Genomic DNA, 24,457 nt, shown 5'->3' with positions numbered 1-24,457 from the left:
GCTTTCGTGACCCGGTAGTTGACCAAGTGCATCCGGATGTTATGTCGTCCAACAAAAATGGCGGTGTAAATAGTTCTACTGTTTCAAATCAGGTTTCGAATGAGAGAAATTGAATGCAGAACTATCTACTTTTAATTCTTATCTGTACTCATGGCTGGTTTACCTCCGGGAGACCCACAGCTGGTCTCTATGATCGTTAATCACTTAAAAACTCAAGGTCTTTTTGATCAGTTCAGGAGAGACTGCTTAGCCGACGTAGATACAAAGGTAAGCTTGCTAACTTGAAGTGTCTGTTAACGTTAACTTATAACAATGGGGGTCGATAGTGGTCAACCTTTGTAGTAAATAGCATCAATACGTTTATTTTTCTTCTTCTTTTTTACCTAGGCCTAACAGCTTAATGTAAGACGAGAAGCAAGTTAATGATAACCGACCTATCGACATAATATAAAGCTAACGTTACCGCTACCTTGCGAACGGAATATTACCAGACCAATATTAATAAAGCGAGAAATAAGCAGCTGTCGTGTGCAGTGTAATTGAGCACTCCAATTTCGCGGAAAAATGTTGAATGTGAAATAACCACGTTTTCACTTTTCAAAGCTTGGTTCAGCTTGGTTGATGTTTAACAATGCGTATCCTTTAACTCTGCTAGAGTTTTCAAATGACGTTAACGTGACATTAAGTTTATGTGCACATATTTTCAGCCTGCTTATTTGAACCTGAGACAACGCGTGGACAACTTTGTATCAAATCACCTCTCGAACCACACATGGAGTCCTCATCTAAACAAGAACCAACTGCGAAACAACATCAGACAATTAGTACTGCAGTAAGTTACAAACAGCCCACACAGACTATTCTTGATAGTGGAGACTAATTAATATTGTGGACAAGTGCTCTACAAATACTTTGTAGAGCACTTGTCCATAATATTGATCAATAGTCTCCACTATTTTTTTATGTTTTAAACATAGGTTTACATTACTATGTTTACAAATAGTAATGTAAACATTTGATCAACTCATCCTAGATCCCACAGCAAGCTCTCACCATGCTCTGTTCCTCTGTGTGTTCAGATCTGGAATGCTCGAACAGGGAGTGGATAGGATTGTGGCTCAAGTGGTGGATCCAAAAATCCACCACATTTTCAGGCCACAGGTCGAAAAGGTGGTCCGAGAGTTTTTATCCCCAGGAAGCCATGAAGAGGAACCCTCTGCATATTACCCTCCAGGGGAAGAGCGACAAGCCTTCCACCTTCTACCATCAGGTAAGAAGACTGTGGATCTGAACCTGAGCAACTGATCAATGGCCAGTCTTTCCTATTGCAGGGGCCCAGTTGCTGCTATAGCACCTCTCTATGATATAGTTAAATTTCTAGACCTAGGCCTATTTTGATAGCTTGCTTTCAATGAGGGAGTTGCTTCACCAATGATATAGTATAACATTTAGGATCACTGAGCTAAATGAAATGTTGCTCATAATTGGTTTTTGTTTCCCTCAGCTGTGATGTCTGCACCGGGCACTAGTACAAACGCCATGTCTATCCTGGACACCATCAGCTCCCTGAACCAAGAGGCAAGTATCCGTGCCGGCGGGGAGAGGGGACTGAAGGCGGCAGCAGAGGACCTGGCGGCAGAGGAGGCTGTGCTTAGGGCTGCGGAGGAGGCAGCGTTTAAGGCCACAGAGGAGGCCATGCTGAATGGCAGCACCGGGGAACAAGACATGAGTCTCGTGGAGGAGGACGAGGAGGCCGAAGCGGCGGAGAAGCAGCCTGAAGAGGGCGAGAAGGCCGCAGTGGATATGTCCAGCACCGAGATAAAGATGGAGGATGTGAGCGAAGAGATGGACATAGACGGAGAGTCGGAGGGCGAGGACGTGAATGGGGAAGAGGAGGTGAAGGGAGAGCAGGTTGAAGAGGAAAAGGATGTTAAAGAGGAGGAGGGCAAGGACAAAAATATGAGCAAATCACCTGCTCAGACTGCAGAGGAGGCTCTGAGCAAGGAGCAGGACCCTAGCAAGACCATTAATGAGAAACAGCGCATCCGACAGAAAGCCAGAGAAAGACTTAAAGAAGGTAGGATTCCTGCTGTGCATTGGTGTGGATGATAGGTAGTCTAATCATTTAAATTACATGAGTAAGACTGCTTAGTGATTTCTTCAGTGTATTGTTGATACTGAATGTGAATGGAGGAGCATGACCATATACTACCTGCTGTTTTAACATAAATAGAGGCCGCGTAAGAGGCATTCATGTTTTTTTTTTCTCTGTATTAGTTCATTTAGGGATGTAACGGTATGAAAATTTAAACTCAACCTCAAAATTATCATGGTTTTCGCTATTATCACGGTATTTTTAAAAGTGTATTCAATTTGTTCAGAAAGCACTGATAGGCCTACACAAGCTGAAATAGTTTCAAAAAGTGTGACAGTGTTTATTATATTACAAAAATGTAGGGAAAAAAACCTTATCAAAAGTGCAACTCTTAACCAGGGATGCTGGAACTAATTTTCACCTGGGAGTGTTTATAGAGGGGGTGCTGGGGGTAAAAAATATTGTTACTGGGTAGATGTGATTCCATTATTCTGGTGCGTTTTAAGGTGGTCTATTGCTGCTGGAGAAGGGCATACCGGTATTTTTGTTCACATTCATAGGCTGATTGCACAAGCGAACCTGGCTGAGCTGAGCATTCTTAATTCATAGCATAATGTTACCGTGGCATTGTGTCTTGTCCCGTTCACTTTTTCCTTGGTCATGTTTAATTGGTTATGTGTTTATAGCTTAACTTACCCTACCATGACTTTGAGTTTGCTATTTCGTTATTTGGATCCAATGAGTGAGGCCCAGTAAGTGTTCAAAATAAAATTTTAGGCTACGGTATTCTTCTGATAACGTGAGTGGAATGGGTAGTGGCTACATGATACAGCACACGTTTTGTGGTGAAAATGTTCCGCCTTTTAAAAGCAGGTGTAGCCTAATCTGAATCGCGGTTAAATCCATTAATTAGACAACAGAATCAGTAGGGGTACCAGTTTTGTTTTATTGTACCAGGCAGGGCTGTCAAAAGCAGGCTCGGATGATGCTGGGAAGGACACGGTGTCCACACCGTGGCAATCAACTGTGATAATTATGATATTTGAAATGAAAACCGTAATTGTTATCGTCAACATTTCTATCGTGGTTCAGGTTTACCATTATACTGGTAATCGTTACATCCCTAAGTTCATATAATTAAATTACACATTATTTAATTAGTTAAATTTATCACACAGGAATAAGTTCTGTTTTAGGGGCTTGTTCATCATCGACATGCATGTAATTACCCCTTAGTCCCTGTGCCCCGATACTGAGAGATGCTTCCTTAAGAATAGAAAAATCAAATGGTTTCTGTGAGTGTCTGACCATGCATCTTTTTTCTAGAATATTCTCTGGAGGATTCCGATCTGGAGGGCCTGAGTGACATCACAGTGAGCTCTGTCCACACCAGTGACCTTTCTTCATTTGAGGGCGAGAGTGATGATGAGCCACAACCGTCCGATTCTACCGAGGAGGGCGAGATCACATCAGAAGGTCATCTGTTTACATGCACTCTTGTAACAATGAATAATATTGATAGAATGCTGACAGTTATTAGCACTTCTTTGTTCTTTGTCTCATTGACCTCGCTGCTTACATTAACAAGCCTTTGGAAATGTATTATCTTATTGTAGACAATTAATCACTTTAAATATTTAATATTTTTTATAAAAATCATTGTCAGGGGACAAGTCCCAAAAGGCAAAAAAACGTTTGCACACCTTGTACGGACAGATGCATTGGAGAAGACCAAAGGTCACCAGTGTAGGAAAGACAGGGAGACAAGTCCCAGAAGTTGACATTTAACCTTTTTTCTGTGTGTGTGTGATGCACAGATGAGAAGGTAGAGAATAAAGAGAAAGACGACACTGAAGACGGCGAGGAGAACAAGGAGCGCAAGCCTGGGGCCCGTCGCCAGGGCTACGTGCACAAACCCTTCCTCTACTCTCGTTACTATAGCGACTCCGATGATGAGGTCACTGTTGAGCAACGTCGGCGGTCTGCAGTAAGTGTAAACAGCATCCCTCGGCTGTTATTATTGAGTTTCTCACGTCACATCCACTTACGACTCATCATATCATAGAAATGTGTATTCATTCCAAACATTTATATTATTGATGGAAAAATGGCCTCTTTTCCATGACTTTGTCCGTAGGCCAAAGACAAAGAAGAGAGGCTGCTGAAACGACAGCAGAACCGTGAACGCTTAGAGGAGAAGAGGAGGAGTAAACAGTCTCAGATGGAGGAGCCAGGTACAGCATTCAAACGACATCTTTCCTCTCCAAATCTCTGTGCTATTCACGCTCTAGGACATGTTAGAAGATGTGTTAGTCTATCGCCTCTAAATGCAGATTTGTGCATACTTATTCCACTTGATACATTTTGTAATGGCATTTCTTTGTGTGGAGAGTTTCTTTTGATGTCTTGTGAAGTGTCTCATGACTTGTCGCTGTGTATGCACTTAATGGCACGCGTCCCCTGAAGATCTGAACGTTCTTTCATTAATCTCATGCAGATGAAAAGAAGGCAGTGGATGACACACCGAGACCCAGGGCCAAAGAGGCTTGCAAGGAGAAGAAAGTGCTGGAGAAGAAAGTGGCCCTCAGCCGGAAACGAAAGAGAGACTCAAGGTGGGTCTGTGTGCTGTTTAGTGTAGGGTTTTATGATGCGTCTACAGACCTCTAAGTGCGCTCTTGGCTATGATGGTTTGCCTGCGTAAGTGATGCCCAACTGGTCATGTTTATCTGTGTAGGAAGGAGGGTGATGCTGGAAACAAAAAGAAGGGAGACACAGAAGGGGATGCCATGAGAAGAGATGTAAGGATTGTCCTCTGTCATACTAACTTGTTGATTTTGTGGTCTTTTCTCAACCTCATTTTCTCAGTCATTTTACTCTCAGTTATTTGTTGTTGTTTTATTCACTTTGGATAGAAGTGTTTGCTAGATGAGTAAACTTATGAGTACATTTTCTTGCAGGACTCTCAGAAGGCAGGCATCTCAAAGAGCCTTTCCTCAAAGTCCACGAGGAAGACCTCTGAGTCGTCTGTGTTGGAGGAGGTCCACAGGAGGAAGAGCGTTAGTGTCTCAGAGGAACCCAGTGAGCCCAGGAAAGTGGTGGACAAAAACCGAACACATTCCTTCATTCTGGACCTGGAGCAGGGGTCCGAGGAGCTGCTCCGACAGAGGACCTCGGGCAAGTTTGACCGGCATTCGCGCAAAGACCAGCACCTCAAGGACCGCAAAGAAAAAGAAAGGGACCGTAGCATGTCCGACGAATCCGCCAAACTCAAGCAGAAGGCCGAGAAGAAAGCAGAGATGCACGGTGACGAGAGCTCACAGAAGGAGGGGGCCGAGGTGAAGGCCACCGCTGAAGACAAAGGGGAAAAGAAGAGCTCAAAATTGAAGGTGGAAAAGAAGACTTTGTCTGTTGGCAGGGAGGCGAGGTCCTCTGTATCCGAGGGGTCCGCTGTCGAGGAAGGGCACAGAGACTCCGGGCCAAAGAAAACTAAAGCCTCAATGACGGAGGCCCTGAAAGACAAAGAGAAGGACAAAGAAAGGACCAAAGGAGAGAAGGCGGCTGGTAAAAGCGATCCCCGACAGCCTCTTTCTCATCCCGATTCCACGGGATCCTCGGAGGAGAGGTCTGATCTGGAGCAGGGGTCGGAGGGGAACAAGAAGAAGGACAAGCTCATAAAGGAGGTACTCAAGCGATCCAAGAGTTTGTCCGAGGTGAAACACGCCGAGAAGCACAGGTCCAGGCACGACAGCAAAGACTCGGACAAGGACAAGGTAAAAGGAGCTTACAGCTCGCCCGAACGACCCCATCTGTCCAAGTCCATCTCTGAGAGTGATGGAGAAGCTCGGCGCAGCAGAGATGCTGAGCCTGGGTCAAAGGGGAAGATGTCCGAGAAGTCAAGGTCCAAGTCGAGAGAGGAGCCGAAATCTCCGATACTGTTCAAACCGGACAAGAAAGTTTCCAGTCAAGATGCTAAGAGCAAAGGCGCTGCTTCAGCCAGTAAAGCGGACTCAACGAAGGAGAAAAAGAAAGATGGGAGCTCAAAAGAGGAGAAGAAACCCTCTGAGGAACATTCCTCTGACAAGTCACAGGAGACCAAGGGCACGAGGAAGGCGAGCGAGAAGAAGGCCAAAGATCCCGAGAAGAAGGGAGAAGCCCAAGGAGAGAGAAGAGGCAGCAAAGCAGCGGACATATCGATGGCTTCCCCTCTTTCGCCAACCACTCCTGAGGCCCCCGTTGCAGAGACGGCCTCTCAGCCCAAAGAGTCGAGTCTGGAGGCAGCGCCTGTTGCGGCTGCAGATGCTCACACAGCCGTCGTTTCTGTCGATGTTTCTGATGATGCTTTTGATGCCCTGAGTGACATCACCCCAGAGCCCAAAGGGGAGGATCTAGCTGCGCGGCTCGCCGAATGTGAGGAGCAGCAGGAGGAGGTGGAGGAAGAGCCCAGGCCACTGCCGGCCGAGGCCGACGCCCTGCTGAGCCTGATGGAGGTGTGCAGCTCGGCGGAGAGAAGGCTTGTGACGGAAACGGAGCCGATACAGGAAGTGATCCCGAGTGCAGGCCTGTCGCTGCAGGACGCGGACATGAAGATGAAGGAAGCAGCCCTCACCCTGCTCTCCATGGACCCTGACATGACGCTGTCGCCCAGTTTGATTGACAGCCACATGGCCTCCGTCGCCACGGAAGCAGTCACTCCTGCTGAAGAAGAAGTCATGCCTTCCCTTGAGTCGGCTGCTGAGGAGTCAGTGGAGGATACCTCTGGAGGTGTTCAGGGAGCTGAAAGTGTCCAACCATCACAGGAAACGCCTGCAGACCAACACACTCCTGGTGAAGGTACCGTGATCCGTCAAAGGCATCACTTTTTTAATACCTCATTCAAGTCCTCACTCATTGAAAGTCTGTTGTGTTTTTGCATGTTAAATTGAATAACCTTTGTGATTTGCAGATGTTTCTGACAGTGCAGCAGCCCTGGTGGAGTCTCCTGTAGTAACTCAAGAAGAGGTCATGCTGAAAGTGAGGACAATGTCTCGATGTTCTACTACATTTATCCTAGCTCTTCTAATCTCTCTTATTACACGGCTCTTCAGAGTGCTGCAGAATGCTCCATTCACATGAATGGGCCTTCCCAATGTTCAGAGGTCTGTTAAACTATATAATGACCGCTGCAAAGTATATAATGACCCCTGTCAATGGTAATGGGTTTTGTGCTTTTGATTCACGTCTTTCATATCTTTCACTCCATCCATCCATGTCTTTCATATCATTCACTCCATCCATTCGCTTATTGCTATGGAATTGAATTGAAAGTGAAAGTCAGCAAGTAAGACGTTGCCATGCAACACCTGAAACTGTCAAGTTCTATTTGTGTGGCAAACTATTTGTTTTCTCAGCGGTAACAAATTTTTTTTAAAAGACCCATTGTGTGAAGTTTCTTTTCTCGTTTTGGCAAGTAGCCGTATAATAAGCGGGATAATGTATTGTCCGCAGAAACAAGTCACTGTTCGTCCTGTCAGAACTTATTTTCTGATGATGACTGGCGGACAACACATTATCTCTTACACATTGATCTCCTGTCACTGTTGTGTGTATTTATGTGGTGTGTGGTGGTGTATAATACAGGATGCAACCCATCTCCTGTCACTGCTGTGTATTTATGTGGTGTTGTATAATACAGGATGCCCCAGCTGAGAAGTCCAGCGAGGAAGAAAAGCCTTGTGCTGCTACAGTGTCCACTGAACCCACAAGTGTTACCTCGCCATCTCAGAACATGGAGGGTATGTTTCTTATCTTTTTTTAGGGATATTAAATACCAGTAATTTCCGAACTATTAGCCGTGGTTTATACATTGACTTTGCAAAATTTCTTCAGCTATGAGGTTAATACACGGAGGAAGTTAATATGGTATTAATATGGTTTTATTTTTTTAACTTGCATAAAACACTGTCCTGTGGTTTATACAAAATGTGGCTAATACACAGGAAATTACTGTATTTATAAGAAATATATTTAAAGAATATTTATATCCCTTATATTATATTCAAGGGATAATTGCAGGCAGTGTCTACTATTCAAATCTACCAATCAACTCCATCAAGAATTCTGTGTTTGTATTGTCATGCCTTTCTGTCACATTTCTAATTAACCACAGATATTTTTTTCTGTGTTCACAGTAGATAATTTGGCTGATCAGAAGGACCAAGAGTCCCAGGCTCCCTCAGTTGTGAGTAAAGACATTTTGACTAAACGTTTGGAGAGATTACCTCAAAAACGCCACTACCTGGTACTTTCCATAACGTGTGTGCTAACCCCATGTATTTATGTCTTTTTTCGAAGGATGTGAAAGCAGAGGAAACCAAATTAAGAGGTAGAGGCAGAAGGGTGTCCAGCCAGACCTTGGCCTCTCCGTCAGAGACCGGTGAGATCTGTGCACCTCAGTATCTTAGCGCTGTAGTGCCACAACAATCACTTCCTCCTCCTGCCACACTTTGGCTAGTGCTTATAATGACTGCACTCTTACCCTCTCGCTGAGGTCTCCACTGCACTGTAGCTTGAATGTTATTCTCTTTCTGTAAGTCGCTTTGGATAAAAGCGTCTGTTGGATGAATAAACGTAATGTAAACAAAGACGGGTCAAATGAAGCCCCTTTCATCTGATTATCCTCTACATCAAACCAGAACAAAGCTTTCGAATGGAGCTCTTCATGCACTATCAGGCACTGAGTGATGTGTCTTTCCTCCATTCTGTTCTGTGCCAAGGCTCAACCTCTACTGTGTCTGACGTTACTGAAGTTAGCCAGCCAGAGGCGAGTGAGACTGAAGGACCCTCCAGCTGTAAAGAAGGTACTCTACAAGCCATTAACAGAACAGCGGAACATGCTTACATTCCAGTGCTATTTTCTTAGTTTGTATATGCTGTGTTGTTCCATGCTATAATGTCTGATTCTCTCTGCGATATCCTAGGAGAGGTTCCTCGTGAGTCTGCAGTGACCGAGGTATGGAGTGTTTCATTGCCATATTAAACGTGTTTGTGTATAATGTGTATAATCCTAGGCAGAGAGACTTTAGGGGCTGTAAAAGTACTGTTTATGTGTTCATAATGGGAGCGCTCTGTGCTGTTTCAATTGAGCAGACTGAAGAAGACCGGACACTAGATGACACCTCTAAACAGGAGGAAGCTTTACAGGACACAAGGACGCGAGATGACTTCTCTAAACAGGAGGAAGCTTTACAGGACACAAGTAAGTCTGAAATGGTAGAGTGATCGTGTAAAGTGGTATTTAAAATGTCATATCTTTTAATTCCATACAATTCAATCAATATGTAACCAAACAGAATTAAACTGAATTGACTATATATTTTATTCATGGTTAATCTTTGTATTTAACGTGACTAATAACGAAATCTTGGACATTTGGACACTTTGCCACATTTCTGATTTGCAGACAATGGTTATCAAATAATCTAAGCTATTCAAGTCAGCCGTGGCCTACTGGTTAGTGCTTCAGACTTGTAACCGGAGGGTTGCTGGTTTGAACCCCGACCAGTAGGCATGGCTGAAGTGCCCTTGAGCAAGGCACCTAACCCCTCACTGCTCCCCGAGCGCCGTTGTTGTTGCAGGCAGCTCACTGCGCCGGGATTAGTATGTGCTTCACCTCACTGTGTGTTGACTGTGTGCTGAGTGTGTTTCATTAATTCACGGATTGGGATAAATGCAGAGACCAAATGTCCCTCACGGGATCAAGAGTGTATATACTTATATACTTATATGTATATATACTTATACGTCAGTATGGAACATATAATGTGTTTGTCATTTAAAAATGTATTTCACTGTTGTAATGTGTGCCATTTAAAACCCCCTTGCATGAATGTAATTGTAGTTCTTAGTCATATGAACTGGATGAATGTAATTGTAGTTCTTAGTCATATGAACTGCATGAATGTAATTGTAGTTCTTAGTCATATGAACTGCATTTTGGTAAGTGTGGAGGTCAGAGTGTAAAGTTAAGTAGTGGAGTCTCTGGTATGACCCTGGTTCATCTCTTGACCTGGCAGGTGTCGCACCCGATGAAACTCCTCAACAAGAGAAAGAACCAGAAGCTGTAAGTACTGATTCCTCAAGCAAGGAGAATGGAGTCCATGCAGCTTTTTATGATGGATGGTCATTTATGCACTTATGCATAGTAGAATGACAAACTGGGTTTAGCATATTAGTTGTTGGGACTGTTTCTCTATGAGCCATTTGATACATTCTCACTGGCGTTCCAGGAAATACCTGAGAAAGTGGAGGTGACGAGAGGAACTCGGAGAGGTCGTCAGGCCAGACTAGTCAAGCAGTCCAGTGAGTAGACTTGTGTGTGTGTGTGTGCTTTATTGTTGCTAATTTGATACCCCTCCCATCCCACATACACACACCAACCTATCTGCTCTCTTGTTGCAGGCAGTGCCTCTCAGTCGGACGGTCAAGAGGAGGAGAGGGGATCGGATGTGTCAGAGATGGTACTTCATTTGCTCTGGCTTCCCTTAATCTGCCTCACGCTGTGTTCCTCTCTCACCTTAGCTCCTGTCCTAACTCCCTTTCTCTCCTTTTCTCAGGATGAAAAATCCGAGGGCAGAGTGACCCGCAGAGGAAGAAGAAGTGCGGTGGCAGCAGCCAAGGACACCAGTAAGATTCATCTCCTTCTGACAACTCCTCATACTGGATTCGGCATTACAAAGCTTTTGTGACTGTGTTCATCCACGGCCACAGTTGGCTTGTGTTGGCTGTAGCCATGTCTGCTCAATAATCGATCTGTGGTTTGATAGGTAAAGCCATGGCAGAGAAGGAGGTCACCACTGACCAGAGCTCTGAGCAACAGGTGGAGGTGAGGGTCACCAAACGCACTGTGAACGTGCAGTGCACATAGTACTGTCTCTGGATTGACTAGAACTGCTGCGACTAGTCGACGTAATCGACAAAGTTGACGCTGATAATTTGTTAACGTAAATATTTTTTTATCAACACAGCATTTACCAGTGAACTAAAACAAGATTTTGGATTTTTGGAGGAAAATGAATTGTTTAATTGTTTAGACTAGATATAAAATAGTCGTTAGTGGCAGTCCTAGTGCTGACTGTCTCTTTGCTTGTCCTCACCTCTTTGCTCGTCTGTTGGTCTGTGCAGGACGCGGAGAGTGAGAAGGCCACCGAGCCTGAAGCTCCACGCCGGGGACGCTCCTCTAAGGCCGCTGCCCAGTGTAAGTCCTCCTCAGCTGTTGAGTGTGTGGCCCAGGACGGGACTAAGTGTATTGTGTGTCTTGCTTCCGCCCCTCATTGATAATGGTAACTGATAATCTGGCGTGCGTCCTGATTTAAAGTCACATGTCCTGTTCTCCTCAACAGCCCCAGAGAGCCAGCAGGAGGAGCAAGGAGGAGAGGAGGGGCAGAAGGAGGTGGGTTTGTCCTCTCCTCCTGTGGAGATGATGGTCATTAGCAATGACTATACTCTATATACGGTCATTGGTCATTAGCCTTTGATGTGGGACATGGGAATCATTTGACCTGCACTATAGATTAGATTCAACTTTATTGTCATTTAGCAGAGGACAGGTACAGAGCCAATGAAATGCAGTTTAGGCCTGGATGAGACTCATTCTAGTGTTTCTACCCATTATTTATCTATTAGCTTTGTTTGTTTATTTGTGTTGTCTATCCAGACTGAGAAGGTTGAGGAGCCAACTGTGCGCAGAGGCAGGCGCTCAGGAGCCCAGGCGAAAGAAGTTGCCGCAGGTAAACACAAACCACTGCACCTCAGTCACTTAACACCGCAGGTAAACACAAACCACTGCACCTCAGTCACTTAACACCGCAGGTAAACACAAACCACTGCACCTCAGTCACTTAACACCGCAGGTAAACACAAACCACTGCACCTCAGTCACTTAACACCGCAGGTAAACACAAACCACTGCACATCAGGCACTTAACACCGCAGGTAAACACTGACCACTGCAGATCAGGCACTTAACAGCGCAGGTAAACACAAACCACTGCACATTAGGCACTTAATAGCGCAGGTAAATGTGGACATCAAATAGTGAGTTACCTCTGTTACGCAGCATGTGCTCTCAAACAGTCCAACAATGTGCAGATATAAGAAGGCCATATGTTGCCTAGTGTGCTTTATCTCCGTAAGACTGGCAGATATCTGTGTTTCTGTTTATAGCTGCTAGAAAACATAAACAGATAACGAAGATAGACTTGTGTTATGCCTTAAGACCTGTACGGATGTAAGATCCTGTTTGACCACGGTTTCATTCAGTTCCACACAGTTTCTAAATGATCTATCATTCTGGAGGGTTTCTAGTGGCTAGATGTCTGTTTGCTTCCAGTGTAGTTTGAAATTGGAGTGCAGTGCGTCTGCTGTAAGTCTGTAATGCATCTGCCCCCACAGGAAGGCCTGGTGGTCTGAAGAGGAAAAGGTCTGAAGAAACAGAGGATTCTGGAGAGGTGAGGGTTTTTTTTAACCTCTAAATAATATCCTCTAATGTTTTATTTTAGAGTATTTTAGACAGTTTTTCCATGTTGCAGGTCACAACATTATGGTCTTTGTGATCACCAGGGCGGTATTCCAGAAAGGAGGTTTAACAAACACTGAGAGAAACTCTAAACTCTAGGTTGTCTGAATCTGTGACAACTAAATCCGAGCTGTCCAAAATGCAGATTTCGAATTAGTTCAATCAGTCTCGTGTTGGTTAACCTAGAGTTGTGCAGGTTCATGGCGAACTTATCAAGACATCATCTATTCAGAGTCGAAACCATGAGTGAATCCGGTGAAACGAAGAGCACCTTATTTTTCAGAGGCGGAGCAGCAAGTCCTCCTCGAGGCTTACGAGGAGGAGAGAGCTGTAATAACAAAAAAGAGCCAAACTTATGTGTCTACCAAGGAACGAGAGCATGTTTGGCAGAGAATAGCTTAACTGACCGTTGTTCAAGTATATTAAAGATTCCACTGAAAAACGGAAGCGCCTTCGCAAAAACTCGTTTGAATAAGACAGGGTATCATGTTGTGGTCTTATCACCCTCTCGCGGTGAATAGCATGGATGATTTATGCTTCTATATCAATCGGACCTTCCTCAAAAAGAAACGCCACTGTGTGACAAAAAGTGCACTTAAATACCCAAACATAACCTGAACATAACCTACCCCCTACCAGGATCAGAGCCTATGTTACCATAGCCTGACCATTTTGGAATTGAAAACTGATGTTTACCGCTCTGGGTTAAGGCAGTAAACCCGCTTTCTGGAATACCCCCCTGAGCTACTTCAGTCCTAGTAAACATGATGACTTTTGTGAGGTAGAGAATAATTTTTAGCAAAGGTAGTTTGTTTTCGTGACTACTCTCAGAATGATTCTCTAAGACCACCCCCAGCATACATGAAGAAAATGAATTTTACGTGTCTTCTCTTGCTCTCTAGCACCCTCTTGTGGACAAGTCGCCCATTTCATATGATTATTTCAGGTCAACTTCACAACAACCAAATCACTAGTGTTCCTGGCATGATTGTGGTTCACCCAGCCCATTTGTTTCAATGCTTTTTGCAACAAGAGACATGTGATCCCCTATTGTAAAAGAGACGATGTGTTTGTGTGTTTGCAGGAGGTGCCTGCTGAGGAGAAGAAGAGCTTAGAAGGAACAGAGTCGTCCTCAGGCCAGGCCCCCCAGGAGAGCACTGGTGAGACTCGAGTCTTGTGATGTCTGCATTTCACTGGGTTCACCGTCCTCGCTATTCCTCGCTGCCTTCATCTGTCGTTGTCTGTGTCCTGCTGTCCCTATCTCTCTCTTCCTATTTCTAACCTGCCTGTTTTTTTTGTTGTTTGTTTGTTTTTGTCTTTTCTCAGCATTGAGTCAGTCTGAAGAGCCCGAGGAGGAGAAGCAGGAGAGCTCGGCAGAAATGAAATCTGATAATGTGAGTTTGATTCCGAGCTAACCCCTCATCTCTTGGTTAGAAATGTATCCCTATATCTTTGGCACAGACCTGAGAATTCTCAGTAAACACATAGCACTGTGGGTGATGCACTTTTCCTGTGTTCTGTTTCTCTCTAAAGACACATTATTTATATTTAGACGCATTATATTTATTAGTGGCATTGGTCATTAATGTTTTGTCTCATTTGAGCTTAGCTCTGTCCACTGTAGTTAATTGGCGCTGCTGAGTGGTAGTGTTTGGTGTCCACACAGGGAGAGGAGTCCGACAAGCCCCAGAAGAAGACCCCTCGTAGGGGAAGGCCACCCAAAGCAGCAGCAGCAGCAGCAGCAGCAAGCGCCGACTCCACGGAAGACGCGGGTGCTCAATGCAGTAGTTTGCATATTTGTTTGTTGATTTGTTTGTTTGACTGGAGCGGTGCAACGGCCTGTGTGTGTTTCATCTACATGTGTCCCTGAAGGCACCTCAGCTGACCGCTTTGTGTGTCCCCCTGCAGACAAGGCAGCGCCAACGCCAACGCCGGACAAAAAAGCCAAGAAGGGGGAGGAGCAGGAGGGAGAGCAGAAAGAGGAGGATGAAGAGGAAGAGGAAGATGGAGGAGAAGAGGAGGCAGAGGCCAAGCCCAGAGCCACGCGCTCTGCAGCCCGTCTGGAGGCGGAGAAGTGAGTCCGACTGGCTGACCATGGGCAACTGCATCTCCGTCGGTCACACGTGTTTACCTTCATAGAAAGCTTTATTTTTACCAAGTCTGAATATCAGATATTGTGTTTCGTTATTTATGCTTTATTGTGTGTGTGTGTGTGTGTGTGATTTGTCACAGGAATAAGCCCAGTAAGCCCTCCACTCGAGCTCTGAGCAAGGTGAAGGAGGATAGCACCCCCAACACACGGTATGTCGATATTACAAGCATTCGTGTTTGTGTGGGTGTTTGTTTATTTAATTTTATTATAGTTTTATGTGGTGTGTGGTTGGGGGCAGGGGGTGATGGGCAATACACACTGAACACCCCTATTCAGGCGGCAAATGTTAAGTGTTTACGTTTCTTTTTGTAGTGGCGCGAAAGGGCAGACAACGGCAGCAGCCAAGGGTGGACGCAAACGGGAAGCCAGTCCTCCAGCTCCACGCACCCGAGGAGCACAGAAACCAGAGGAGCCCCCTGCCAAACGCACCAAGAGATGAAGTGACCTGTGCCAAGCTACAGTAGAGCCAAGGACCCATACACCTGCACATGTCCTCTGAAGACATACATTAATTGCTTTTTAAAAAATTCATTCACCTTTTGTAAATAGTTATTTTTTATTAGATACTTACCCCTGTGAATGATCCGCAGGCCTGTATGGAAGAGGAGAATGAAAGCAGCGTTCCATGGTTAGACTAGGCTTGCACTAACAGCAGTTAAATGTACTCCTGCCTCGTTATAGTTCCTGTCAAAACAGTTCCCCAGGACTGAGGCTGACCCTGATGTGACCCTGATAGAGGCATATCTTCATCAGAGTGGGGAGAGAGAATAACACCAAGTGCCATGAGCCAGAAAGGAGTCTCATTCTGCTTATTGGGAATTACTGTGTTGAAGTGTTTTTAGTGTCATCAATCCAAGACAGGACATGGCAACTACGGCGCGTGTGACGCCACATTCTTTGGTAATATCCTAACAATGTAGTGAAGATCTTGTAATATACAGAGCAAGTCTTAACAAAAAAAACTACCATGTCTGTTTTGACTAGTGTTCCGAGAAAAGAAAACAATCAATTTTTCTTCCAAGTGCTTTTAAAATGTTCTTTTTATCCATTATTCCATCTTGTCATGTTTGACTTGCATATATTCATTCTGTGAATGTAAAAAAAGAATGTAAGCTTTTTCCTTCCGTGTAAAGTTTAGATGTACGATTCTGTGGGTGTTGTTTGGTTTGCGTTTCTGTACGTATTTGAATGGTTTCTGTACGTATTTAAATGGTTTTTGTATTTGAACTTCAGCATTGCTGTACACAGGTGCTGCTGCTCCACATCAGTGTTCTTCACAATAAAATCCCCTGTTTGTATCCACATGGCCATTCCTAATCAGAGACGTTTCAGAAATGCACAACATTACTACTCAGATAAACAAGGTTGGGGAAATCAAAGGCCAGATGATTCAGACAAAAACCAATCATGGGTGTGTGTATATAAAAATAAGAATATATATATATATATATATATATACAGTTAAGAACAAAATTATTCATACCCCCAACAAATATTGATTTAATGTTGATTTTCTCTTAACCAATATTTTTTTTCTGACTGAAAATGACACTGCCACATGCCAATAGGTTGTAAGACAATGTGGTAGAAACATGGAATCAATAAAATAAGCGCTTTTATCTTTTTAAAAAAAATTGTGAAAAATGGCGTGTCCACAATTATTCATACCCTTTTTAAATAATCACTGGAAACATCTTTATTTGCAATCAAAGCTCTCAAAATGGTTCTTGTAATATGTACCAAGCCGCTCCATGTCTCCACAATGATTGTAGACCGCACCTTTTTAGCTGCAATCCGGTTTTTGAGGCAGGAACGATTATTTGCCATCACTCTAGCCTTGTACTCACTTTTTTTGACGGATTGAGGTCTGGACTCTGGCTGGGCCACTCTAAAATATGACATTGTTCTCTGTTAACCATTTCTTGACTTGTTTGGCTGTATGTTTTGGATCATTGTATGGTTTAATGGTCCAATGATGCCTATTGGGGCAGGTCTCTTTGCACACTGCCTGATCATTTCCTCCAGAATCTCAGTGTAGCCTCTTGCTTTAGTGTTACCGTTTACTTTGGGGACGTCACCAGGTCCCCCTGGTTGAAAAACATCCCAATAGAATACTTTTCTAACCCCCACAATTGAAATGGACATGGTGTTATTGGAATATAATGCTTCTTTTTTTAATGCCAATCTCAGGCCATGTCCCTGGGTCAAAAAGAATTCAGCGAAAGCTAAATTCTTTATCCAGGTGCGCCCTTATAAAGGTTTAACTGAGTTGTGCATGTTTGGAGAAGAGAGATCCATGAGGAGTATCCAAGATGACCAAGTCATCCATTTTGAGATGGAGTGAACATATCAACCATCAAAACACCATCCACAATGTGGAGAATAGCTATAGAAATGTATTAGTTTTGGGTGTTTTTCAGACAATGGGACCTGGTGAACTTCTCAAAGTAAACGATAACACTAAAATAAGGGGCAAATTGAGAATTTTGGAGGAGAAGATCAGGCTGTCTGCCAAGAGGCCTGCCCCAATAGGCGGCATTGGACCATTAAACCACACAATGATCCAAAACATACAGCTAAACAAGGCAAGAAATGGTTAACCGAGAGCAATACCATTTTAGAGTGGCCCAGCCATAGTCCAGACCTCAATCCATCAAAAAAAATAAATGCAGAGACCAAATTTCCCTCACGGGATCAAAAGAGTATATATACTATACTATACGGAATAATTTTGGGCACACCATTTTTCATAAAAAAGATGAAAATGCTTCTTTTTTGATTCCATGTTTCTACCACATTGTCTTACAACTGTTTGACATGTGGTAGTGTCATTTTCAGTCAGAACAAACATATCGATAAAGAGAAAATCAACATTAAATCAATATTTGCTAGGAGTATGAATAATTTTGTTCTTAACTGTGTGTGTATATATATATATATGTGTGTGTGTGTGTGTGTATGGTGTGTGTGCGTTTGTTTGAGAGCAAACAGCTAAACATCTCTTTTTTCATTCACTTAGTAAAGTAAAGAAGACCATGAGTATAAAACCCAAGTGGTGATTTTAATACCAAAAAGAAAAACAAAGCGAAATATAACACCAGATTGGTAAAAAATTTTGATATCCAAATTTGAAATCCAAAATGGTTGCTGCTGAAACCCTACATTGAGTAGGCTTTTTACTTGCCCATCTCCTCCGTGTGTATCAGTCACTTTCCACACACCATCAGCTGCTGACTTAGCACTGCCATGCATGAAATAAACAGATGTGAAGTAGGCCTTGTGTTTATGTGGGTGTACATGCATGTGTGTGAGTGTGTGTGTTTACTCCTTTCTACCGCAGAGCTTCGGCTGGCACTTGTCAGTGGAAGAGGCTGAGTGAAAGGCATGGCTGTATATGATGGGCAAATAACAGAGTCTGTTTATAGACGGAGAGAGAGAGGCAATTCATGGCCACTAATGGGGAATGGAGGTGACAAGCTATTAATGATATGGGCCCACGCTGGGCTCGTTAGTGCATTAAGAACATGGAGCGGAGCGCTGCAGCGGGACGCTCGTACTGGAGCCTTCGTGCATTGGAGCCAGCCATGAAAAGGACACCGTGTTCCCCAGGAAAGGGCTTTTTTCCCCCCTTCGTCTTTCCGACCATTCCTGTGGAACGCTAAATCCAATCCTTAAAGATGTTTCTTTCAGGTATTTCCTGCAGATGCAATCCAATCCCTAAATATTAGACTAACACCTCTCTTTTTTCCCCCTCCTACTCCTTCACGGGGCTTGGATCAGCTTTCATGGTGCCACTTACACTGGCAGCCTCACAACGCCCCTTTCAGGTATTGATGGTATTGGAGGAGTCCACGGACGCTCATTTACTTCAGACAGGATGGCCTGACTGAAAACACTCGGTCGGCCTGCTCGATTTCAGGGAGGAGGTCATCATTGGCCACTGGTTGGCGCTACACGCTTTTTTGGTTGTCCTGGAGAAGAGGAGAGATGCAACTGTGACTTCTCAAAACATCAAAGTTCTTCTGCAAGAATAATCTTGTGTGAGTGTGTGAATGTGTGTGTGTGTGTGTGTGTGTGTGTGTGTGTGTGTGTGTGTGAGAGAGAGAGAGAGAGAGAGAGAGAGAGAGAGAGAGAGAATTATGGGTTTAAAGAAGAAAGCAAAGAAGTGGAAAACTTTCCATCCTACCATAAAACAGAAACCTCTTCCTTCCTTCTGAAGAAAACACCTGAAACACACTTTAAATACAGGGTTGTAACATTAAATAACTGGCAAAAGCGGAACTAAGAAAAATCATTTCCATAATTGTTATTTTTAGTAGGTGGAAGGGCTGGGCTGGACTGGGGGTGTCGATGGCACAGCACCTCTGTACTCTTGACTGTAAGTCCGGTAGACCTCCATGTGGGATGTGCTCTACTGGCTGCGTGCCGCTGTTCCCGCTGCTGGCTTCACGTGGAGCGCGTCTGACATTAAACACCTGCACGCCTTTATGTCCCCTGGGTGGACGGCCTGAATGGGAGGCCATTGTAACCTCTGCCAACCCCCTTTAGGCAGGTCCCCAAAGAGGAAAGACCACTCCCTGTCCCTTAAAGAGGCTGAGAGAGAGAGAGGGAGAGAGAGAGAGATACAGGACATCTCTTTACCCTCCAACCAGACAGCCGACTGAGCCAAAAGCTTTTAAATTGTTCTCCATCTTTCCACGTCTTTTTCATTCTGGGCCGGTGGCCATTGCAGACTCCATTTTCCTCTGCCAAACTGTGCTAAAGTACACCATCACATCATTGTGATCTTTTCATTCTCTCGCTCAGCGGGACAGCTGACTTAAAGGGGTGTTACCCTCTGTGTTATCCACATTTGTAGACGCCAGCTTTGCACAGAGCAGGTGCGAGCCATTTACACATGCAAAACAAACTTTAATGGTCCAAGACCTTTATAGGTCCATGAATGCCTTGGCTAACATGGAGTACGTTAAAAAGTAATAGGGTTCCCCTGAGATTTTGCATCCGCTAAAGACTTTAACAAATCAAGGTGATCATGTGTTCCATTGTTGTGCTGTCATCCTCAATATGTATAAGAAAATGTCTGTGCACTTTGGATGGACAGGTTTTTATTCATCAGTATAAGCCCTTGTCTGTTCCACTAACTCCGTCGATCGAAAGCACTTTGTGCTTTGTACTGTGGCATACCTGAACAGACATTTTTAAGAAGCCTCTTTAGACAGTTCCACTGGTGTGGAACAGGCTGTTAAGAACTTGTGTCTCACCGTGGTATGAAAGAGTGCGGAGGAGGAGGAGGAGGAGGAGGAAGCATTGCGTGATTGGGTGCCTGCTCCACGGGTAACCTCCGTTGCGTGCAGAGCTGCATAAGCTGGCCATCATAAATTACGCCGGCACTATCTACACAAATGAATTGGACTGTAACAGCAGGTTATCCTCGGCCCTCCTCACGGGCCCCTGTTAAACAGTCGCCCCGCGCCCCCACGCGCCACGCAGCGCAGAGGTGCCCAGGGGCCAGTAATGTAGCCGATGTTGTGATGAGTTGTTATGAGGAGCCTTCAGAGGGAGGATGTCTACTGTAAGCTCTGCCGCTCTGCCCGAGGACTCTGCTCTGGTTTACATGAGTGTTCAGGAAGCTGCCCTACAGAGCCCAACATTTAGATGGAGTCTCTCGCATGCAAAATAACATTTTCTTTCCCCAAGGAACAAAAGAATGAGAAAATAAGAGTTTTTGAAATGAAAAGGCCCCATCGTTGTCATCCAGACAATTACAAGTCTATTTTTAGAGTGTAGCCTATGTCATCATTTTCCACCCTTTCAAGGTTCAGACATGGGGCTTGAATAAAAGTGGATCTGATGTTTAGTATACCAAAAAAAAGAAATAATACATCATAAAATATTTTGGAGGGAAGGGAATATTCATCGCAAATGACACTTGGCAGTGCCCTTCCCTGCCTTCTCACATCTGAGCACAATTTGACCTGAGATTGTGTGTGTGTGTGTGGGTGTGGGTGTGTGTGTGACAGAGAGAGAGAAAGAAAGAGGGAGAAACAGAGAGACAGGGAGGCACAAAGAGAGAGAGAGAGAGAGAGAGAGAGAGAGAGAGAGAGAGAGAGAGAGAGAAATAGGGAGACAGGGAGACATAGACACAGAGGGCACTGAAAGCCTCCTCATTAACACAGGCACGCAGAGGTTAACAAACCACCAATGCATCAAGCAGAGACAAAGCCAAGCACAAAGATGTTCTCATATACAGCAGTCACGCCTGCCTGATCCATTGTTTAAAAAATATCTTGCCTATACCCTATGTAAAAACGTTTCCTTATAGACATCTCCCATGTTATAGGTAATCTGATATCAAATAATTTATGTTTTCCACAAGTAGCTTTCACTCAGCAGACAGGAGATTATTAGGAAAGTGCTTTTTGTGGAACTGAGCTTCCATATTTTTAAGCCTCTTTACCTGAGCCAGGGCTTCTATGTGTTAGGCATGCAGTATGTTTGAAATGCTGTAAGTAGAGAAATGGTGTTTTGAGCAGTCCAGGGCTCAGTTTATGTTTGTGTGACACTGACCAAATGTGGACATAAAGATAAATGAAGACAGGAGAGGAAACACTTTAATTCATCCGACAATTTCTGACCTTAGGATGCACTTTACTGTCTTGATCTCAGAGGAGTTTTTAAATAGCATCCATTTCACAGCCGACTGTCTGACACACACACACACATGCACACACACGTACGCACGCACACACGCACACATACACACACTCAGACACACCCACGCACATACACACACACACACACACACACACATGCTGTTTCACAGCTTGCTGTCTGACACACATATGCACGCACACACACACACACACACACACACATGCATGCACAGTGAAGCTTTTATTGCGTATCACTTACTATTTATCATGTATTGTCTGGGCTGTGCACCAGGCTGCTGTAACAGTGTTTACGTTTCCCGCCACCTACAATTACTTCCATCCGATTACTCATTACGGCTTGGTTATCAAAACACTGTCTGGCCCCGGGAGTTCTGCTTGACATCATGTTGATAGCCCTGGTGAGTCACCCCATTGTGAATATCTGGTGTAGGAAGAATCTCCTCATCCCTCTCTCTCTCTCTCTCTTCCTCTCTTTCAGTCTCTCTGCCTTCCTCTTTTTCAGTCTCTCTCTCTCTCTCTCTCTCTCTCTCTCTTATTCTGCACAGAAGAGAACCTAGCACAATAAGGGGTAGGAAGAGCTCAACACCTGAGCACATAAAGAGGCTCTTTCAGAGGCGCAGTAGCCATTGAAGTGTGCCAAGTCACACAGGTAGAGTGCTGACAAGCACTTTCACATGGAGCGCTGCGAGGAGGGATTCAAATGAATCACTTGTGAGTGATTAACACAACAATGCAAGTGCATTATATTATACCGCTGGCACAGTACTTAGCTCTTTTTCTCTCCTGTGGATTATTTTTTGTATTCTAAAAAACTGCTTGTTTAGAGTACCTTACAATGGATTTCACAACCTCTTACACAAGTATATACATGCTTGTGCACACCCAAACTGAAGCTCACCACACACAGAGGCAGATAGTCGGTGTGTGATGGTTTTGCAAGTTATTGTGTGCCATTATCCACAGAAGCCAGACTACTGACTGGGAGAACATGCTTTGACACAGCATGTGTTGAAACAATATAGAAATTTTTAGACAGCTGTCTACGACCCCTTAATGCATCTGATACATCTGAAAGACTTAATACATCTGATTATTAAATGTATGGATTTAATCAGAAATATACATTTCAACCAAATAAACAACCAATTAAACATCAACACTGTATGACAATTTATCTGATGAGCTTGTTCAACATTGTAATTTACATGCTGTGGAACAATTGAAGTTTTTCTGAGTGCATGACATTTATTTAAAGGCATCATCAGATTTAAACTGAAAACTGACATTTTCGCTCAATACACATTTGGTAACAGCAGAATGCAAAAGATATCTAATTAGTGCATTGCTTTCTAATAAATCGACTCTGAAATTGAATTTGCACTGCATGGATTGAAGCACCATTTTAAGCTAAAACTCAGTTCATGAAAAATACATTTGACCAGTCAGCCACAAATACGCATGATAATTTCAGACATATTTTAAGTTCACATAATTATAATGTAATTCAAAAGAGACATTATTCTTAGTGTGTAATAGGCTAAAGTTTCGAATAATACCATAAGTCTAAATGTTGAATAATACCATTAGTCTTAAAGGCTAAATACCAGTTGTCTTTATGATCAAGTGATAAATGATTTAATTAAAACGTAAGTAACTTTCTGAAAGATGATAGCCTACACCGTTAACGCATGCATCTGTGATACGAGTTAATTGTTTATACATGTACAATTATTATGACAAAAGTAAAGAATAAACCATAGCAGTCCCTTTAGTAAAGGCCTATTTATTGTATAATAATCTAGACCTTGGGTGCCGTTTGTGACCACTCGGAAAACATTTCTCTTCAGCGGCCGCTAGATGGCCCCTTTCTGCGTCGGCCAATCTCATTTTCAACTGGGAACGCACGTGAAGTGAACTCACGCAAGTGAACTCCTTTAGAACCTTTAAAACAGAGGACAATGATGTTATGGAGTGAAGTGGTTCAAATATTTGTGCGTAAAAAACGCAATTGCATTATTGAATGATGTGAGCAAAATAGAGAAAATCATCCATTTAATAGGGATCAACAGTCAAACAAAGAGAACCAAAGTTGTAATACGGATGTTAGGATAGTTAATCGACTATTTTGTGGTATTTAAGATTAGCTTAAATACTGAGCTAAGAGTGAAAAAGAAAATGATCAATTCAGTATAGTAACCATAATAATTAATTTGAAAATAAGCTTAAAAGCTGTTGTTACTATTATTATTAGCCTACTTCTACTATTATAATTATTATTACACATGGCCGTTACAATAAAGTTTTGCGTATCCAGCTTTGAGTTGCGTTTGTTTCGGCATTTAGAATCCTTATTATTTTCAGAGATTGCCACAGGCTAATTATAATTTTTATTTTTCATACTTTTATTATTGTAGGCTAAACCCTAATATTTGAATTATCTGTTTTGAAAAGTACGTAAAGGCCTATAACGACAGTGAATCATAACAAAAATACCACCCCTCTTTCAGAACCATATATGTTCCTTGAAAAAGATTAAAGATGTGAATTGACAAAATGAGAATTCGAATCTGAATGAAATGCACCAACTGTCAAACTAGTCTTGCAGCTCAAGCTCTAACCATGGCATGTCCTATGTTTTTTATACACATATATAATGTGATCAATGGAATAATACACAAATAGCAGACATCTTCAATACACTGACAACTTTTGAGTACACTGAAAACTGAATTTGGGGAGGGCACGCCTATGAGTCTATAGTTTAGGCTTGACAGACAATGACAGTGCTTATCTGCACAATATATTCATTAATATTAAAGTATAAAAGTGTTAAGACATCCATCTAGTATTTCCACTGTATTATTTCCTGTCACAAGCATGAGCTATGTACAGTTCAATTAAATATAAAAAATTACAGCAGTTAAATACTGACTAAAGCCAAATAACAGAATTAAACCATACACAGCTGTTTCATTCAGTTAATT

The 24,457-nt window shown here is 43.4% G+C and overlaps 1 protein-coding gene across 3 annotated transcripts; it reads left to right on the top strand.

The window, feature by feature from the left end:
* The first annotated feature begins 52 nt into the window (after positions 1-52).
* Positions 53-16,097, top strand: bod1l1 (biorientation of chromosomes in cell division 1-like 1). Of its 3 annotated transcripts, none has more exons than XM_076287505.1 (32): positions 53-267; positions 708-832; positions 1,080-1,270; positions 1,505-2,077; positions 3,422-3,571; positions 3,913-4,082; positions 4,233-4,329; positions 4,593-4,707; positions 4,830-4,893; positions 5,053-6,925; positions 7,038-7,105; positions 7,767-7,866; positions 8,266-8,312; positions 8,426-8,507; positions 8,848-8,931; positions 9,052-9,083; positions 9,221-9,329; positions 10,147-10,193; positions 10,360-10,432; positions 10,532-10,590; positions 10,687-10,756; positions 10,897-10,955; positions 11,255-11,327; positions 11,473-11,522; positions 11,787-11,859; positions 12,524-12,579; positions 13,732-13,807; positions 13,974-14,041; positions 14,314-14,419; positions 14,556-14,721; positions 14,880-14,948; positions 15,112-16,097. In XM_076287505.1, the coding sequence occupies exons 1-32, from the start codon at positions 151-153 to the stop codon at positions 15,236-15,238; spliced, it is 5,169 nt and encodes a 1,722-aa protein (XP_076143620.1). In that variant the 5' UTR covers positions 53-150; the 3' UTR covers positions 15,239-16,097. The 3 variants fall into 3 exon arrangements, with proteins under 3 accessions (XP_076143620.1, XP_076143621.1, XP_076143619.1); XM_076287506.1 differs by having other exon boundaries at positions 8,263-8,312; positions 8,426-8,456; XM_076287504.1 differs by having other exon boundaries at positions 8,263-8,312.
* The last annotated feature ends 8,360 nt before the right edge of the window (positions 16,098-24,457 follow it).

The sequence above is a fragment of the Alosa pseudoharengus genome, unplaced genomic scaffold (assembly GCF_046254945.1).
Source record: "Alosa pseudoharengus isolate Yale_2024_CS ecotype anadromous, Long Island Sound unplaced genomic scaffold, YU_APseudo_1.1 YU_APseudo_1.1_scf_16, whole genome shotgun sequence".
In the NCBI taxonomy this organism is placed as follows: domain Eukaryota; kingdom Metazoa; phylum Chordata; class Actinopteri; order Clupeiformes; family Clupeidae; genus Alosa; species Alosa pseudoharengus.
The sequence above is the reverse complement of the archived record's forward strand: the minus strand, read 5'-3'. Positions and strand labels throughout refer to the sequence as shown.